Source organism: Parasteatoda tepidariorum, chromosome 2 (genome assembly GCF_982258835.1).
Source record: "Parasteatoda tepidariorum strain Cologne lab strain chromosome 2, Ptep-v5.0, whole genome shotgun sequence".
Lineage (NCBI taxonomy): Eukaryota > Metazoa > Arthropoda > Arachnida > Araneae > Theridiidae > Parasteatoda > Parasteatoda tepidariorum.
In genome coordinates this window covers 16,282,125-16,301,497 of record NC_141756.1, presented here as the reverse complement: position 1 = coordinate 16,301,497, position 19,373 = coordinate 16,282,125, and the positions used below count along the sequence as shown (strand labels likewise).

General features: G+C 28.1%; 1 protein-coding gene across 2 annotated transcripts in view; it reads right to left on the bottom strand.

The window, feature by feature from the left end:
• The window catches only part of LOC107448829 (uncharacterized), a 228,833-nt gene that overhangs the window by 13,315 nt on the left and 196,145 nt on the right, over window positions 1–19,373 (bottom strand). For both annotated transcript variants that reach the window (XM_016064182.4, XM_016064181.4), the window contains one exon: window positions 19,145–19,281. In XM_016064182.4, coding sequence (XP_015919668.3) covers window positions 19,145–19,281 — 137 coding nt within the window. The remainder of the gene's footprint in view (window positions 1–19,144; window positions 19,282–19,373) is intronic.

Here is a 19,373-nt window from a genome sequence, read left to right as displayed (position 1 = left end):
TTCCGTACATATTTTTTACTTAATGTGTTCCAATTTCGTTTAAATTTTTTGAGTGCTCCTCACACTGTTGTATATATATATATATATATATATATATATATATATATATATATATATATATATATATATATATATATATATATATATATATATATATATATATATATATATATATATATATTTATATATATATATATATATATATATATATATATATATATATTAACATTTACTATCATTATCTCTAGAACTACTTAACTGATTTTAATGAAATTTGATCTGGACATACAATGATACAATACCAAATAAATAACTATTCAACAATTGTAATACACACGCATGATCGTGCATAACACTCTTTGGACTCGGAAGATATAAAACAACGGTTGCAGAATAAACAGCAACAAAATGGGTTAATAGGGGATCTGATCCTCTCTTACAGATATACAGGTCTTGCAGCGTGATTTCATGCTTAAAATAAGGCAGTTTATCATTTCCTGTGGCAATTGGTCTGAATTATCCAGTGGCAATTTCCCCTGCTTCGTCTTGTGTTTGGCTCTCTTCTAACTGGCCAACAATTCTCCAAGCTTCTGATTCAGTTAAATGACTTCATTGAGACAAGGCATCCATCGAAACAACGTGCTTACTGAATATCGATCATTCTTTTCCGTTTTGTCTCACAAGTTACTCTGTCTTAGTAAATTGATCAACCAAATCAAATTCGCTGCCGCTAAAGCATCGTCTTCGACGCCAAACTCAAAATTTGCATACTACGAAGTTTGAAAATAAGTGAAATTTGCATTAGTGACTCCCCTCTTCCATTTCATGCCTAAAAAATTCCTCATTCCGTTATTTTATACAAGACATACAATATCCTCTAACCGTTTTGAATAGTTATATATAACACAATAAAGACTAAAAAAATAAAAGGAAAGTAAGAAAAAAAGCGAAGAAAATTTTGAAAAAATAAGAAAAACTAAGTTTTATTTTATTTGCTAAACTACAATAATATAGAACTCATAAAATAAGTGAAAAATCTAGAGAAAACGTAGAGAAAAATACAATAAAGGCATATGAAAAGAGAAGAAGATATTGGCGAGCACTCTTTTTTGCGGATATGGTCGTGTGAGCTCATGACGAAATTATAGCTTTTAATTATTTTGTTTCTGGCTATTTAAATTTTTAATGATAAAATTTTATTTGGAAACTATTATTTTCAATTATTTTTCTTCCTCTCTTTCCATTGATCTTTATTATATTTTTTCCATGCTTTCTCTACAGATATATAAATATATATTCTGAACTTCAAGATTGATGAAATAATGGGTTAATTTGTGACTTCTAATTTATGAACTTCTTTGATTGAAATATTAAATGCATACATATTCATATTAAGAGTGGTGATTGCCAAACACCTTAAATAACATGAAGAAATGCAGATTTTGAAGTTTTCGTTTAATTTTTTCGAGATTGAGAAATCAGAGTTAATTCCAAGTAAGGAGTAAAGAAAATACTCATCTCGAAATTTCACTCGGATGATTTCTGAATATAAATCGTTAATTCATCCACGAACTGCGCCTAATTATTAGGATTACAATCGTTGATTCCACAGATGAAATATTTGGGAGGCAATTAAATGGAAGATAATTTAATGATCTCGTTGATAAGCATAGTTAGTAATTGGTCCATAAATTTGAAAAGGGCATTTCTGAGTTAATGTTCGAATTTAACTATGACGGTAGTTTTTCCTATGGTAGCTTCCTATAATACGCTCGCAACACTTTTGATGCCCTTATTTTGAAAAATGTGTAAAAAGCAATTATAAATAGTAGTGAAAAATACGTAAAGTCCACTTTCATGAAACTACATTTTGCGCTGACAAAAGTTACCACGTTAAATGAAATCAAATAAAAATGACACACAAATTTTGATCCCACTAGAAAACTTGATCATAGGATACAATTGCTTGAAAAATGAAACAGATCCTAGGTTCAAGACAAAGCAAAAAACAATTTTCATATGATGATATAAAATTATTTTCAAGGATTTGCTTTACTTCTTATATCAATTGTATATCCAGTGCTAAAAAAAACGGACCATCTTGAATAACTTTTGGTCTAATGATCGGATTTTACGGTTATAGAACTCAACCTTAATGGCTCCAGGGGGTGACTTGCTAAGGGGGGCAAATGTGCTAATTGATAAGTGTAGATGATATTTTAAATTACGAAGTCAGATACAAAAACGTACTCTCTCAGAATAAACATACCTTTTTTCCGAATGGTTTCGGATTTCTGAAACCCAAAATATAGGGGGTAGACGCAATATAGGAAATTTGGTCCCAATTGTTTGGTTCAGAGAGCGCTCCAAAGTTAAATGTACTTTTTGCCTATTACGCTATATCTAGAGAACTTTATAAGTAAACTTAAAAATTTTTGTACAAAATTATAAAATTTATTTATCCAAAGATAATTGCATGCAAAAAATAAACTTTTTTTTAAATTTATTATTTTTTACTATTTTATTTGTTAATGGTCGTTAAAATTTTGAATTTCAAGGTATACAATTTTTCGCATCATTTTAAGAAATATAATTTTGCAAGGCAAAACAAAATGACAAAAATCGATCGAATAGTAAAAATGAATTGATTTAATTAATGTATTGATTTAAATATCTGGTTTTTTGAAATTTAATTTCTTTGGCTAAATGAATTTTAAGATTTGCGTACAAAAATATTTTTAATTCACTTTAAAAGTTCTGGAGATGTGGCGGAATTCGCAAAATCTGAAATTGACATTAAGAGGTCCAAACTTTGGAACGATCTCCTGACCAAACTATTAGGACCATATTTCCCAGATTGCGGCTAAAAAAAAGGTATGTTTATTCAGAGAAAGTACGTTTCTGTGTTCGATTTCGTAACTTAAAATATCGTCTGCACTTATTAATTAGCATATTTGAAGTCACCCCCTTGAGCCATTTAGATTGAGTCCTTGAACGTGATGATCCGATCATTCGATCAAGAATTATTCAGGGTGGTTCGTTTTTTTTTCGCACTGTACGTTGAAATGTTTAATATATCTTTAACTATGTTATTTTATATACTCTTCCGATATGTAACTGAGGCACGAACAAAGGAAACATAATACGCTACAAAAACATTTCCAAAATTCTGCAATATAAAATTTACTAAATATATCGTAAATACGTGAACATAAAAACTTCAATTGCTTTATACTTGAAATTTGGGAGAAAGGTTTGACACGACGTTCTTTGTTAAGGATCACGATTGTCGTCGTATACGTCGTCGTCTGGGCGAAGAGCATTGTGCTATGAATGGTCGGAACTTGTCAAACTTTCCTTCATTCACATAATGCAAAAGAAGTTTTTATTTTCAAACACATTTTTCGCTTCAGTTTTCTGGGGATTATTTTTTTTTCTCTGCAGAAATTTATTTCTGATTATCTATTTGGATCGCGAACTAAATTAACTTATTTAATGATTTTTTTATCAATAATGTTGCTTTCATCTAAATACCCCAAACTGTAGCGAATGCATAAGACTTTATTCTTTGTCTCTAATTTTGAGAAGTTTAGGAGAATGATACAATGTTTGGTATTAGTCCTTAAAAAAAATAATGCACTTACATTAAATTAAATAGGTAAGCCGTAGTGGTACTTTTTTACAGAAATCGAGATTATTTTGTGAAAAAGGCATTTTTTCCGTTCCATTATTTGAATTAAATATCAAATTTCAAAGTTAAAAAAATAACATCAGTAAAAGAGTCAAATTTAAAGTTCATGACTAATTAACTTAACAACAGTAATAAAATGCATAAAATGTTAAAAGACAAGTTACAACTCTATGATATAAAAGAGTTACGAAATATATAGCAGTTATATTGGCGGTTACATGTAAATACAGATAATTATTCATTTATAACTAATATATTTTATCATTTTCCATTAATACTAATACTCAATACGTATATCTGATCAGTCCTAAACTATTGCAGATATTAAAGTTTCTTTCTGAGATTTAAACTCTTAATATTACTTTTCAATTTTTGATTTCTAAGCTAATAGGTAAAATAAGTACCTGGTTTCACATTCGTCACTAAAAGAACAACACGAATACCCAAAATTAGATCTACAAGTAATCGTAAAAATTACACTAAGGAAATCACGATTGTTTTTATAAAAGACATTTTTTTAGCCCAAAAATATTTTCATGTACCTTCAATTTCTATTAAATTTCAAAGCTGTATACAGAAAAGTTCAGTTGTTAAAAAACGCTTGTTGAAAAATTTGTGGACGCTTCTGACATGTAACTTTGCGATGATATCTTAATATATATTAAAATCTAATGATGGTGTCGCAGTTTTCCATTGTTGTCAATACATTTATACTATATATAAAAATCTAATGACGGTGTCGCAGTTTTTCATTGTTGTGAAAACATTTATACCACATATAAAAATCTAATGATGGTGCTTCAGTTTTCAATTGTTGTCAATACATTTATACTACATATAAAAATCTAATGATAGTGTCACAGTTTTCCATTGTTGTCAATAAATTTATACTACATACAAAAATCTAATGATGGTGTCGCAGTTTTCCATTGTTGTCAATGCAGTTATACTATATATAAAAATCTAATGATGGTGTCGTGCTTTTCATTGTTGTCAGTACATTTTTATTGGCTGGAAAATCACATGGTAGGATCCAGTTTTCTCACATTAATTTCCATATTGGTTTGGTTGTCATTTTGTTTCAATTGCTTATAAGTCATAAAGATATTGTTTTCCTATAAATATTTTTGCATCCCTAATTTAAAGGTATCTACCTGCACTCCTAATATTACGTTTTTAATTCTGCTTGTTTTCTAAATTAAGAGTTTAAGAGGTTTGCTTTTATTATCATTTTTGTTAGAATAACGTAATTCTACTTTACATTTTAAGATAAAGTTCTTTAAATCGGTGTTTGATCTTATTAACAGTTTTACAATTGATATTTTGGGTGAAAATTACATTAATATACTATTAAAATTGTCGGATAAAGAGATTCGTTACATGATTTGGAACTTAACTTTCAGCTTCATGGCACAAAGTGATGAATGCAAAAATTGTTTAAATCCGTTAGTTAGGTAAGCAAAAACATTAAATTGCAGTTGTGAACTCACTAAATTTGTTGTAAAAATTTATTTTTTATTTTAAATGTTATTTCAAAAAAATGATTACTTAGAAAAATTATTTATGTTCACTTATAGATCCTAATAGTATCATAAGGGGAATATTTGGACATGAGAAGTGGAGGCACAAGTGTTCTTTTTAATGCATATATTTTTAGTTGAACATTTTCCACTGTTTTATGCCAAGAAACAGCAATTATTGCAAAGCAATGATCGGGATTGGTGAGTGTCAGCGAACAGGGTGCTTAGTCCCCTAGTAGAATTTTTTTTTTTTTTTAATTGCTGAGATGCTTAAATACACTGCCACGTAAAAGTTACCAAATGAATTACATTTATATTAAATAAATCCACCTAAGCAGTAAACCATGTTATAATAAGCGTATTTTATGTTTCTTATTAAAATTTTATCTAATACTCATGTCAAAATAATAATCTAAAAAATGGTGTTGATATAATAGATTTACTCCATCTTTAAAAATCTATTAGGAATCTACATCTTTAAATGTACTACACTGACGGTTCCGCGTTCGATTGAACCGGAACATCTGCTCCTGTGCCAGAACCCAAGGTCAAGAAAACTGAGATGGATAAAGTAGGCTTTGGCCCCCTATGGGCTGTCGCGCAACTGAGCTTAGTTCAGTTTAAAAATCTACTTCTGCTTTTATTTTTTAGTCTCTAATTTCTACGCTTTTCAGTGAAATGAAAACACGGTTTTGCACCTTTCCCTACAAAAACAGACCGCTTAAGATAAATTATGTATATAAACCGTAGTGTAAATTATTCTAAAGACATTGCGAATATTTTAAAACATTTTAACAGTGTTATCAATTTCAAAGTTACAAGTAGAAAAGTTCAGTTGTTAAAAAAAAAACTTGACGCTTCTAGCTTGTAACTTTGCAAAAAATGCGAGCAAAAAATATTTTTAAAAAATCTTGCTTTTACATTTAAAAACACTGATGTAACAGTTACTAAATAAATTACATTTATAAATCCACTTAATTAGTAAACTTAGTTATAATAAACATATTTTATGTTTTTTTTATTGATATTGTAATTAAATAGTCATGCCAAAATGAATACCCCTGAACTGGTGTAGATGCCATACATTTAATTCAAGTTCAAAAACCTACTTCTGTTTTTATTTTTCAGTCTGTAATTTCTACGCTTTTTGGCGAAATGAATACATGGTTTTACACTTGTCGCTGCAAAAAGAGCCCACCTACGATAAATTGGATACATAAACCGTTGTTGAAACTACGCGAAAGAAACTGCTATTATTTTTTAAAGGGCATTTTTATTAACCCTAAAACATCCTCACGTACCATCAATTTGAATTAAACTTCAAAAGTTGTAAATAAAAACGAACACAGTTTCCTGGTTGAAAAACGCAAATGGAAACGCGCTGCCGGAATTCCCAAACGTGAAACAACTCAATCAGCCAAGACTCCAACCAAACCTCTCAAACTCCGACCACGTACAGGTCTTTCGAAAAGACGTTTAAGTGCACAGAAAATGTGAAAAGATTGTTCTCTTTGTTAAGGCCTCGAGAGGCTTCAGGCACGAAACAGCAAAAGACTAGTTTGAGGCGCAGACTTCGTCTCGCGAGCGTCCTTCGACTATAACACGGATGGGAGCGTGAGTCGAATGTTTAAGGCGGTGCCGAACCTTTAAATCAGCTAGTCTTTTTCCTTCTTTTTTAAGTCACTAAGATTATACTCTTAGATGAACGCTTAGAAAAGTCTCCACAGAATGAGTGCAGATTCGATATCATTGGCTGACTTTAGTCCCTTTAAAGGAGAAGGTTAATTAGGCTCTGTGGGCGCTAAAGCAGTCAATTATTTTACCTTTTCATGAACGTGATAAAAATGGATATGTTTAATTATGATTGTGATTTACTGCCTCTTAACGAGAACTTTTATTTTGAATAGGAGATTTTAGATTGGTCAAAATAGGTAAGATGGATTTTATGTGTTGAAAGAATTTGCTTATTAAATGTTTAGTGGTTAAAAATAATGCATTATATCAGTGTTTCTATTACTTTTGTGTACCCTTTCTAAATTTTTCGTAACGCTGTGTACCACTAATAAAAAAATGAATGCATTTTTTGCTATAAAAAAATTGCACAAAAGTTAAAAATCACAACTGGCTGTTGACACCACTAATTATTAACCCCTTAACGATCGGTTAATTTTCAAGAAAACGGTAATAAAAGTGTCTATTTTGCCAAATACACGTGTTTGATTAGTGCTAGTATCTAGTTTAAAATAAACTAACTATTTACAATTACCTTAAAAATATCCTGGTACTGCTATAAGGTGTGTAAAATGAGAAATAAAATGTTTTCCAGGCAAAAGAAATGAATTAGTTTTATTCTTATTGGCGCATTACTACTGAACACTCCAGCCCGTCAATATCACGGGAGCGAGAAATAGCGAGCGAAAACTTACCCCGTCACTTTCACGGGAGCGAGAAGGAAGGGGTTAACTGTTAACTCTGCAAAAAATAGCCAATAGAAAAATACCTAGACATAAAATTTCATGGCTAGCTATGTTTTTAAATAAAAAAATTTTGAAATTTTCATTTGTTACAAGATATTTCGCATAAGAACGCGTACCCCAGCTAAGCTGTTTCCGTACCCCTGAGGGTACGCGTACCACACTTTGGAAACACTGCATTATATAATTAAAGTTTTTTTGTGATTTTAATTAAGATAACATTTTTGATAAGAATATTTTGATAAGAATAAGCAAAAAAAATTTTTTAAGGGGGAGGGAATAATCTTAGTAAATAATTCGTCGAAATATGTAAATTAATACTCCAGTTGTCCATAGATTCATTGGATTCATTGTCCCCTGCTTGCTGACGCTCGCCAACCCCGATGATTGCTTCGTAATAACTGCTGTTTTTAGCATAAGGCAGTTGAAATTATTCAACTAAAATACATGTACTAAAAAGAACACTTGTTCCGCCTCTTCTTAAGTCCAACTATTCCCCTTATGATTACTATTAAGATCTATTAAAAACATAAATCATTTTTCTAAGCAATAATTTCTTTAAATAATATTTAAAATTAAAAGTATATTGTAGTAACAGATTTGGTTAGTTCTTAACTGTAACTTATTTTTACTTCCCAAGCCGTTGGATGTATTTTAAATACAATTTCGGCATGAAGCTGAAAGTTAAGTTCTAAATCATTTAACGAACATCTTCAACCGTAATTCATAATTGTATATTAATGTAATTTGCAACAAAAAATAATAATTGTAAAATGGTTAATAAGATCAGAAGCCGATTTAAATAACATTATCTCAAAATGTAACGTGGAATCACGATATTCTAATAATAATGATAATAATAATAAAAACATTCCTCTTAAACTCTTAAATTTGAAAACCAACAAAATAAGAAATGTAATATTAAGAGTACAGGTAAATACCTTTAAATTATGGAGAAAAAAATATTTATAGGAAAACAGTAATTTTATGACTTATATCAATTTTATGCTCATGACAACCAAACAAATATGAAAATAATATGGGAAAATTGAATCTTATGATGTGATTTGTAATCTGATTGAAACCGACAACAATGGAAAACTGTGACTCCATCATTTGATTTTTATATATAGTTAGAAATACGTCATAGGCTAAGTACTTAGCCATCGCCAGGAGGCAAACCCACGAAACCTGTTGGACTTTAACAAGTTTTAAACATAAGATAAAATGTTGGAGAATTACTATAATGCACCATAATATAAAATCGAGAAATTAATTTTTATATTTGAAACGATGTTACAGATTTAAATAATTAACGGTTCCGTCAAAACGTATTTAATATCGTGATGATTATGAAAAATAGCATAATATATATAATGTATATCAAGAATAGCTGAATGGTTAATAAAAGAGAACTAAGTGAAAAAAAAATCTTAAATTAAAGTCCAAGCTAATTTAAAGTAAGATTTGTCAAGCAAAAGTAACAGTTTTGGATTTGACTGCCTGGATTTAAATATTTTATTACTATATTCGGCTTTCTCTGGGTACACATGAAAAATGAAAATAAGCTGAACTAACAGTAAAATCTCATAAAGATTAACAGTAAAATCTCATTAAAATTCCCAATTTAAGAAAAATTTATATTATGAAAACTAATAATAACAAAATTCCTTACCTGTATATTACTTTATAAATGATTTAAGCAAAAAGTAGTTGATATTATAACGCAATATATTTGATTTTCTTTTAAATAAACTGATGAATTTGCAGTTTACAAAAAATGCTTTTTTCGCTATGCATTTAATGCCATATACACCTTAATGTGACAGCATTATAAAGAAAAATTTACAGGCACAAATTTATTGATACAATTTAATAATTTTTTTTCAGAAACTTATACTTCCCAGCACTCAAAATAGCATGATCAAACACAGCATTATTTCTAACGTAATTCTCCTCTCAATAACGTAATTCTCATTCTAAGTAATTCTCCTCTCAATATGAACAAATAGTTCTCGAATAATAGCAAATCGAATAGAAAGATTATTTTTTTAGAAAATCTTTTATCAAAATTCTATTATTATCAGGAGAATAAGAAGTATTATTTGTGTTCATTAGAATTAAAAAATAATAAATGACATGTTTTCAGTATTTAATCCAGAATAAGCCATATTTTATATGAAAGAACTTGATAATAATATTTCATACAATTAACTGTTGCAATTCATTATTTCATTTCATTTTAAATAATTAAAATTTTTTTCGACTTAAATTGCATAAATTTAAAAAACTATAGTCTCGAGACTTAATCAAGGTTGGAGTATAATCCTTTCGTGCTTAGTAAAATATAGTTAATTTAATTTATCAAGCTATAGTATGAAATCACAATTTAGGATTCTTAATAAAAAATTAAATTATCCTTTATACTCTAGAAAAATTTTTAAAGAAAAATTCATTTAATTTTATGATTGCTTTATTTATTTTTATCTATGTGTGACATATTTTAACTTTTGCCTCAACAAATAAAAATTTTAATTTTTCTATTTCTTAACATTCTTAATCTTTTAAAACAATACAATAATTTCTGTACAATATTTTTTTTTCTTTGTAACATAAGAAATTAACATTGTTGATAGATAATCAAATATTTTTGAAAGATTTTTTTTCAATTTTAAAATATATATAATCTTTATGAACTTTTTAAATGTACTTAGAAAATTATATCAACTACAAACTAATAGGACATTAAATTAACACTGTTTTAGAGTAATGTTTATAAATAAACATTAATGCGATATGTATTTTAATCTACTTATTTAAAACCGCATATGATGAAAAATAATGTTAAACTGATCTAGCATTTCATAACAAAAACACGCTTTCAGAATGTTCATGTATTTTCATCCGAAATAACCACGAAGAAAACAAAAGAATTTTCTCTGAGATTGTGATAAACTGAATGCGATATTCTGAAAGAATCTGACATGCATCGTCAAAAATACGCTTCGATTTTATCATCAATTTCACAGTTCTTTTACGAAATCGAATTTTCAGCTTCAGTATGATATCAAATGAAATATGTTCATCTTCAGTTTTTATATCATGTCTATAGCCATGTCACAAAACATATTCGGTAATAGATCCGACATTTACTTTCGAAGCTAAAAATATTTTTCTCTCGCGTTCTATGGCTTGAAAATATCAAAACCCTAAGGGTAGACTTTGACTGACAACCTACAACCATCTAAAACTCACTTTCTTACTCCTAACACACATTCTGGAGTTACATTTTAGCCATTTTTTGCTGCGTACCATACATAGGGAATACAGATATTCTCATATCAAGAGAGTTTTTCTTTTTCTTCAGACTCTTTTCTGAAATATTTAGCTTTGCACCTGGATTCCCCGCTTTTGCTTACCTTAAAAATGGAATAGGGGAAGATTTTTTTACACCCCACCCCGAATAAAAGAAGTGTACAAGAAACACCATTTTCGAAAATGAAAATGTAGGAAAACATTGACAAAACTATGCATCTTTTATCCTTGTATACTCAGCTCATACCTTGTTTATAAAGAAAAAAAGTTTTTATTTTTGTTTCTAATATACACGAAATTACTTTTTCTTGTACTTGATTTAAAAATCTTTTTTTCTTCCTACACAATAAAAAAGGAGTTTTTATGTTGCTGTTTTTTTTAGGGGTAAGAATTCATATTTTAAATATTTCATCAAAGAAACTTCTAGAATTCTTCGTACATAATACGAGGGTTTTTTTCATTTTTAAAAGAGTTTTAACAGCTTTCTTCTCTTTTGAATTTTTCACAAATAAATTATTTACTTTTTTATGTAAAAGGTTTTGTTTATTATTCATATGAGAAAAGATTTGAGAATGTAGTAGGCGTTCTGTTTTCCTTTTATGCTTAAAAATATGCTTTAATAAAGAGTTCCTTGTTTTAAATTCAAAATTAAATAGAAAAGCTACCAATAAATATTAAAAACATGTTTCTTGAGTTCTTTAAATCCTTTTCATTTTATTATTCTTTTTCTTTGTCAAGCTAAGATTTGAAAAGATCCAAAAACAATTTTCTAACTATCTAGTATTTTTAAACATTTAAGGTTTTTTTCTTACAAATGATATAAGTTTAATAGCTATTCTTCAAACAATTTTAAATGCGTCTTAGAGATTTAAAGAAAGAACGAATAACTAAAAATCAAAGATAAAAATCAAGTTTGATATAGGGAAATTTAAAAAAAAACATTTGCTTTTAAACTGCAATTTCTCAAATTAAAAGTTATTTTTCATTGTGTGCTATTTTGTTTTAATTACTGTGTATTAAAAAGGTACTTTGTATTAAAACAAAAATATTTCAAATGCTGTTGTCATTATTATATTTTATTTAAAGAAGCAAAATAAAAACAAATTAAATTTATATTACTAATCCATTAATTAATTTTAGACTTTGAACGATCCAAACAAAAATCGTCACATTTTTGAAATTAACTTATTTTAACATTTCTATTGCAGTTTTAGTGCAATTTTGAGTATAATTAAAATCCTTTCCTGTATTTTATATTGTTAAAAGCATATATAAATGTATGAGGTGAGTTAACTTTAAGCTTACTTGAAGTCATTAATTGCAAAGGTTACAGAGGTGAAATCAAAATATAATTGAATGCTGTACTTTAGTAAATTGTTTATTCATTATTATTAACAGTCTGCATATTAGATCAGATGCAATGAAATATTTTAAAAAATCTAATTTTGCATTAATTTGGAGATAAAAGTAAAATTGAAAATATTATAAAGTACACAATAAGTAAGCAAAATATTATTCAGCGAGAAATTGTTTTAGCTATTATTAGAAATAATTTACCATAAATTACATCAGTAACATCAAAATTTTCGAATAAATTATTCAGAAATTTGATTTAATATTTTAGAAAAATATATTTTTTATAATAGCTAAAGATTTTTTTTATTTGAAGTGTCATTGTAAGTAATATATTAACACAAGTATTTTTGTAAAATATTTCGAAGTCCCTTTTATTTGCAATAAAATATAGTAGCTTTCTTTAAAAGTTTGGATTTTTATTTATATTTAATACGTGGTTCAAAGAGCCTGCCTTAAAAGTACACCGATTCATGTGTATAAAATCCTATTCAATAACCAAAATTTGACTAAAATAAGGCTTTCCATACAGGGGGAAAAAATGGTCAAAAGTATCGCAAAATTTACCGCGTTTCTGGCATTATGGAAACACAAAAGTTCGATAATTTTCACTGAAGTAATAAAATAATGATAATAAAATAAAGACTAAAATATGGTTTCATAATATGTCATTAAATTTGATAATTTTATTATGATACATGGCATAAGAACCATTCATTCGATTAAATATACTTTTCAGTTTTGCATTTTTTACTAAAAGAGAAGTAATAACGTTATTTTGGACAACCATAACTTCCTGTAAACCGTTACTATTTTTACGGAAAAATTGTTAAATATTTTATATACATTTTGGTTTTATTAACCAGAATTATGGGATTCTTGTACCAGAAATACCATTACCACACAGTACGTTATCTGAATTTTACCAGAATTTTTCTTCCATGGATAAACTTAAATTGCACTACTTTGTTTTTTTAAAAATTCTTAAACACTTTTAACATTCTCAAACTACATTTTGCCAACATAATAACTTGTCACCAAAAATGCAAAAGTATTACACTTGCTTTTTTTTTTCAAAAAATAACAGTGAAAAAAAAAGTTATTTACAAAAATAGAAATAGTACCCATACATTTATTAAATGTTTATTATTATTTTTTCAATTGAATAATAATAATGCTTATAAACATTGGAAATAAAGATTATGTTATGCTAAAGTCCAAAATTTAATTTTGAGTGAAATATTAATTTAAAAAATAAGATTTATTAATAAATAATATTAATTATAGTTAATAAAAAATATTTAAAAAGTTATAAAAGTTATAAAAAATATTTATAATTAATATTAATAATTATGAATAACCCATTGTTAAATTGTATTAATTATTAATTTTAGGCATAACTTTCATAATTGCTCGCTGTTAGATTCGTGTAAATTGTGTACAAATTCTAAACATAACATTATGTAACAAAATGATTACAACGCAAAATATGTTTTGCGAAAATGATACCTTTTATGACCTGTTTTTTAACTGTATTTTAGATGATTCAAACATTTTCATATTAAGTTTAGCATTAGATTTAAATTCGTGGCAGTGAAATCAAATTTTGTAAGTTAATTTCGAAAAAGATTATATGATTAAATATGACAACAAGTTTATGGCTTGTGTCAATTCTAAATCTTACAATATATAAAATTCTAATAATGGTGTCGCTATTTTCCATTGTTGTCAATACATTTTGATTGGCCAAGGTTGATTCATATTGGTTTGGTTGTCATCAGCATAAAATTGATATAAGTCGTAAAGTTATTATTTTCCTGTAAATATTTTTGTTTCTAAAATTTAAGGGTTAAGATTACCTGTATTGTTATTATTTGGTTTTTGATTTTGTTTGACTTCTAAACTGAGAGTTTAAGATAACCGCTTTACGATTATTATTTTTTGGTGCAAATTATATTATACTATTATGAACATTAATTTTTTTTTACTTTATGTATGAATCCGTTATTAAATATATTTTATTTATCCATTCTTTTTCTTATAAATTAATTCTTGTCTTTGGCCGAATTTTCTTAATTTCTTTCAATAGGCACGGTAGGTTGTTATACTAACTAGATGTTCCTAATATGGCTGCCAATCATTTAAAAAAGAGATTTTTAAAAAATTTGCTTCAGTAAAAACCTATTTTTATTATAAATTACTGAACTTCCACAAATGTTTTAACTGTTGTAAATAATTTTCTAAATATATTAACATTTCAAAAAGGATATTCATTCTTCATAAAGGCTTATAAAAATGCTTCAAATTAATACTAAAACATTAACTTTTGTTTGAAGATATAAATTCAGACGTTTAAGATATAACTTCATTTTATAATAAATTTCCAATAGATCAGCATTTTTAACTATTAAAATACTTTAAAAAAACTACTTACTTTGCTATTATGATAATTAATTACCTTTGCACACTATTTTTAAAAAAATCTAGCTGCAAAATTGCTTGCGAGAATTTGGAAAAGCAATTTCTGAACTAAAAATAAAAGCATTTTGAGAATAACTGTACAAAACAAAGTTTCTGAAATAATAAACACAGACTTGTCTCGGGTAAAAACCTGTGTGACAGTTCCAACAAAAAATACAAAAGACATCAAACAAACCCCCAAGAGGGGAAACCAGAGCAATATGTTGAAGAGAAATATTTTGTAAAAGGGTTGAGGAAAACTAAAACTGAATAAATAGTCAAAACAGAAGTTAAACTTTGATAGTAGAGCAATCGTAAGTGTGAATATGCAAAAACAAAGCTAGGTCCCTTAACTTTTTATTCTTTTTTACCTTTTTGAAAATAAGATTTAAAAAAATATAAGAAAAAATAATAAATAAGTTTATAAATATATTTAAAAAATGTTGAGTGTAGGTAAAATAAAATGTAGATAAAATAAAGATGAAGTTACAGATAAAATCACTTAAGTTAATATCACTAAAAATATTTATGTAATGCGAATGTTTAATTAAAGTTTAAACAAAAGCTAAATAAAGTTTATTCAGTTTTTGCCTTTGGTTTAAGTTCTTGCCTTGGTTTTAAGTTTCACTTTTGGGTTCATAGTTTATTAACTATTTTGCTACATTGACTCCAGTAAATGCCAAAATAAATGCTCTTTCATGCTAATATGCTACACTTGAATAACAGTTTTTGCTTTTTTACTTTTGCTTGTGCGTTAATTAAATTTATTTAACAATCGCTCCACTGCAAATCGAATAATTTAAAATTGTACATAAGTTCAGAAAATGAAATTTTTAGTGTTAATTTTGATTATCGCGCAAATTTCCATCACACGAAGTAATACTTAATCTTATTTCTATTCATTTCTATTTAAGTAAAGCAAGGCTATTGCTTCTTACTATGTATAAAAATGTAATGTTGGTTTCGAAGTTTTCCATTGTTGTAAGTGCATCTTTATTGGCCAAAAAATCACGTGGTTGCATCCAGTTTTTCCTCATTCATTTCTATATTCTTTTGGTTGTCCTCAGCATGAAATTAACAAAAGTTATAAGGGTATTGTTTTTCTATAAATATTTTTGTATCCCTAATTTGAAGTTATTTTCCTATACTGCTATAAGTACACTTTTAAATCATGAGTTTGAAACTAAGAGAATTGTTGTTGGGGTTTTTTTTTATTATTACTATTATAATGTAATTCTGCGCTAAATTTTAAGATATAGTGTGTTATTTTTTAAGACAAAGTAATAAAATTTTAGAAAGGTGGTCTAATCTTACTAACAGTTTTACCATTACTATTATTGTGCAAATAACATTAATATACTGCTATAAATTACATTTAAAGAAATCTATTAAATGATTTAGAACTTAACGATCCGGTTCATGCGCAACGAGAAGCAAACAAAAATAGCATTTTATATATCCGCCCGTTTGGTATGCGAAAATATTAAATTACAGTCGTGAGCTCGTCAAATTTGTTTGAACAATAAAATGTAATAACAATATAAGTGTTATTTTAAAAAATTATTACTTAGAAAAATTCTTCTGTTCACCAATAGAGCTCATTATTTATAATACTAATTAATAATATTCAGTCGTGGGAAGTGGAGGCACAAGCGTAAGCAAACAGAATTCATTTTAGTACATATATATTTACTGAATAATTTTAACTTCAGTAGAAAAACTGTTTTCTGCCAAGAAAGAACAATTATTGCGAAGCAATCATCGGGGTTAGGGAGTGGCAGCGAACAGGGGGCTTAGCCCTCTAGTAATAATATAACCAAATGCATGAAAGGTGAACTTGTAATATACTATGCTTCAAAAAATGTTCTGAATGATATTGATAAGAGTGCACAAAATAAAATAAAAACGGAACACCAAACGGACATTTGATCAGTTATTCAGATTTCCACGCACAACGATTTAATCTAAACTATTTGAGGATTCAGATCGTTAATAAATTTTAGCAGATGGCATTTAAATTACGAATTCCGATACTTAAATGTACTTTATTAAAATAAGCTTTTTCGAAAGAGCATTTCTGACTCTCGTCTGCAAAATATGGTCTCAATAAGTTTAAGAGCTCTCTTGCTTAAAGTATCTGACTAGTGCAAAAACATAGTTTTGGGTAATGAGAAATTGAGTTTATTATAAATTTATAATTCCTGTAATTTAAGTTTTCTGAAAAAAACTTTAATTTTGTTTGTACTCCATTTTTTTACAAACTGATAGCAATTTTCGTGCAAGGTGATAACTCTGGATAGATCTTGGTCTGTTAGGTGGTTTGGGGTGCCTGAGGCCGGAACTGTCCTTTACCCCTTCATCATGTGATAAAAGTCCTTGAGGTAGATCCTTAAGGTGGTAAGTAGTATGATGTTTCTAAGTCGATTTAAGATGATGGCTTGACTGAGTAGTCGACGTCATGGAGAAGTGAAGATCAGTATGTCTTGTTTTCGGGAAGTAAAGATCGGATTAGCTGTACTAACTCCTCGTTCTGTAGGAGTTCTTGCAGTTCCCGGAAGATCTGCAGGAATCTGTTTGAAGTTTCGGTGGCACTCTTGGGCTGTCTCTGCTTCTGCTGTGGTTTTCTCCTTGGTCTGGCCCCACAGCCTGAAAAACAGGCCGGGTGGTCTCCATTGCAATTGATGCAGGTAGCAGGAAGGCTTCTGGGTTTCGTGCATTGAAATGTAAAGTGAGCTCTGGCACACTTCATGCATGCAGGATCATTTGGACAGTTCATTTGGGTATAGCCAAGTTTTGGCACACACTGTATAGACTAATGATTTTAAGTCTTAATGCGTTTATTAAATGCGTAATTAAATGCGTTTATCTCAAAATCAAACTGTTTTGACATTTTATACCACCTGAAACACGATATTTTAATTTGTTTTTAAAATAATTTTCTACAATTTTTCATGAGTGTTTAATAATTAGAGCTCAGATGTTTTAAACTACAGGCTAAGAGAAAAATTTAAATTTAAATTTTATGCATGTTTTTTTGTAAAGACAAATGGGAACATTTTTAAAAATGTGCTTTTTTAATTATACTCTGTAGTATATGCACTCGTTTCAACATAATAAATTTAAAAGTTGATAGCTTTCTAAATAAAATCCTCAAAGGATTTTTTGTGTTGAGGATAGAAATTTTTTACATTGTTTAGCAAATATGCAAAAAAATGCCTTATTTTTACCTAAAAACGGCCATTTTGGAAACAAAAACAAAATAATAATAATTTCATTGCTAGTTTCTTATAAGTTTTCACACATTATAAAACAAATAAACTCGTTTCTTTTTTAAATTTTATAATAAATTTTTAAAAAAAAAATGTCGAAAGTAGTTGGATACATTAAACTTATTACTTGCCTCCCGCTTCTCGTTATGTTAATGTCCCTTTTTGCGTACTTTGCCACATCTTCGGAACTATTTGACATCTAATCATAAGTAAATTTTTATGTCTGATTTCATAACTTAAAATATCTTACTGCACTAATCAATTATTATATTTGTGGCTTTCAAACCTTTAAGATTGAGTCCTAAAACTTGAAAATCCGATCGTTAAATCAAAAGTTATTCTGGAAGCTCCATTTTTTATTTTGTGCACTGTACATTTTTGCTTCGGATTTCGTAACTAAACCCGTTCAGAATACGTGATCGAACGCTTCTCCCTTCACGACCCACGGTATCATACATGGAATGAGCTTTTCTGAATTCGTCAATCCTAGTGACATGCGCATGCATCAGTGAAAAAAGTATCAAACTTACGTAAGTGAAAACTTTAGCAAAAATCCGCTAAGTTAAAAACGTCCACGTAATAAAATATCGTTTTAACTTTGACTAAAAAATCAAAACAAACATTTACAATGGACGTTGACGATCTCTTCGTTCACCCAATTGTTGTAATATCACAAGATTCATTTCTAAATTCCATCAATATATTTCGTCAAATTCGCATTCCATGTTTTAAGTTCTAATATAGACTTAAGCAGAAAACAATATTTGAAAGCTATAAACAGCGTGCTTGTAACTTTGTCTTTGTAGCGTTAATCACGCAAACATAACGTAAAGATGCGTAACATCTAAAATAAATGCGAACATGAGCAGTTACTTCAAATCTTGCGTATGGAAACATACGTTAAAGTGCGAAATCTCTCTATTAACTATCACACTTTAGGTCATTTCAACAAGCCATGTGCATCTAAGTATGGAAAAATTTAGTTATGCAATTTAATATAATTTCGATAACAATTTAATCAATATGCATGTATTGTAAAAGATATAGGAAATATATATATACTTGAAAGTTTTCTGCAAATCTCGGTATCGAGATATTAGCCCGTCTCCACATGTCTCCTTGATCTCCATATAATTCCCAAGTTGCGGACATTTCTCCAAATACATGACTTTGGGGCTTAACATATACTTTGAGACCTCCTACAATGTATCAAGAACATTTCCATTAAATATATAAATGCATTAAATATGTATGAAAGTTGTTGAAAAATTATTAAATAAAAATTGTAACG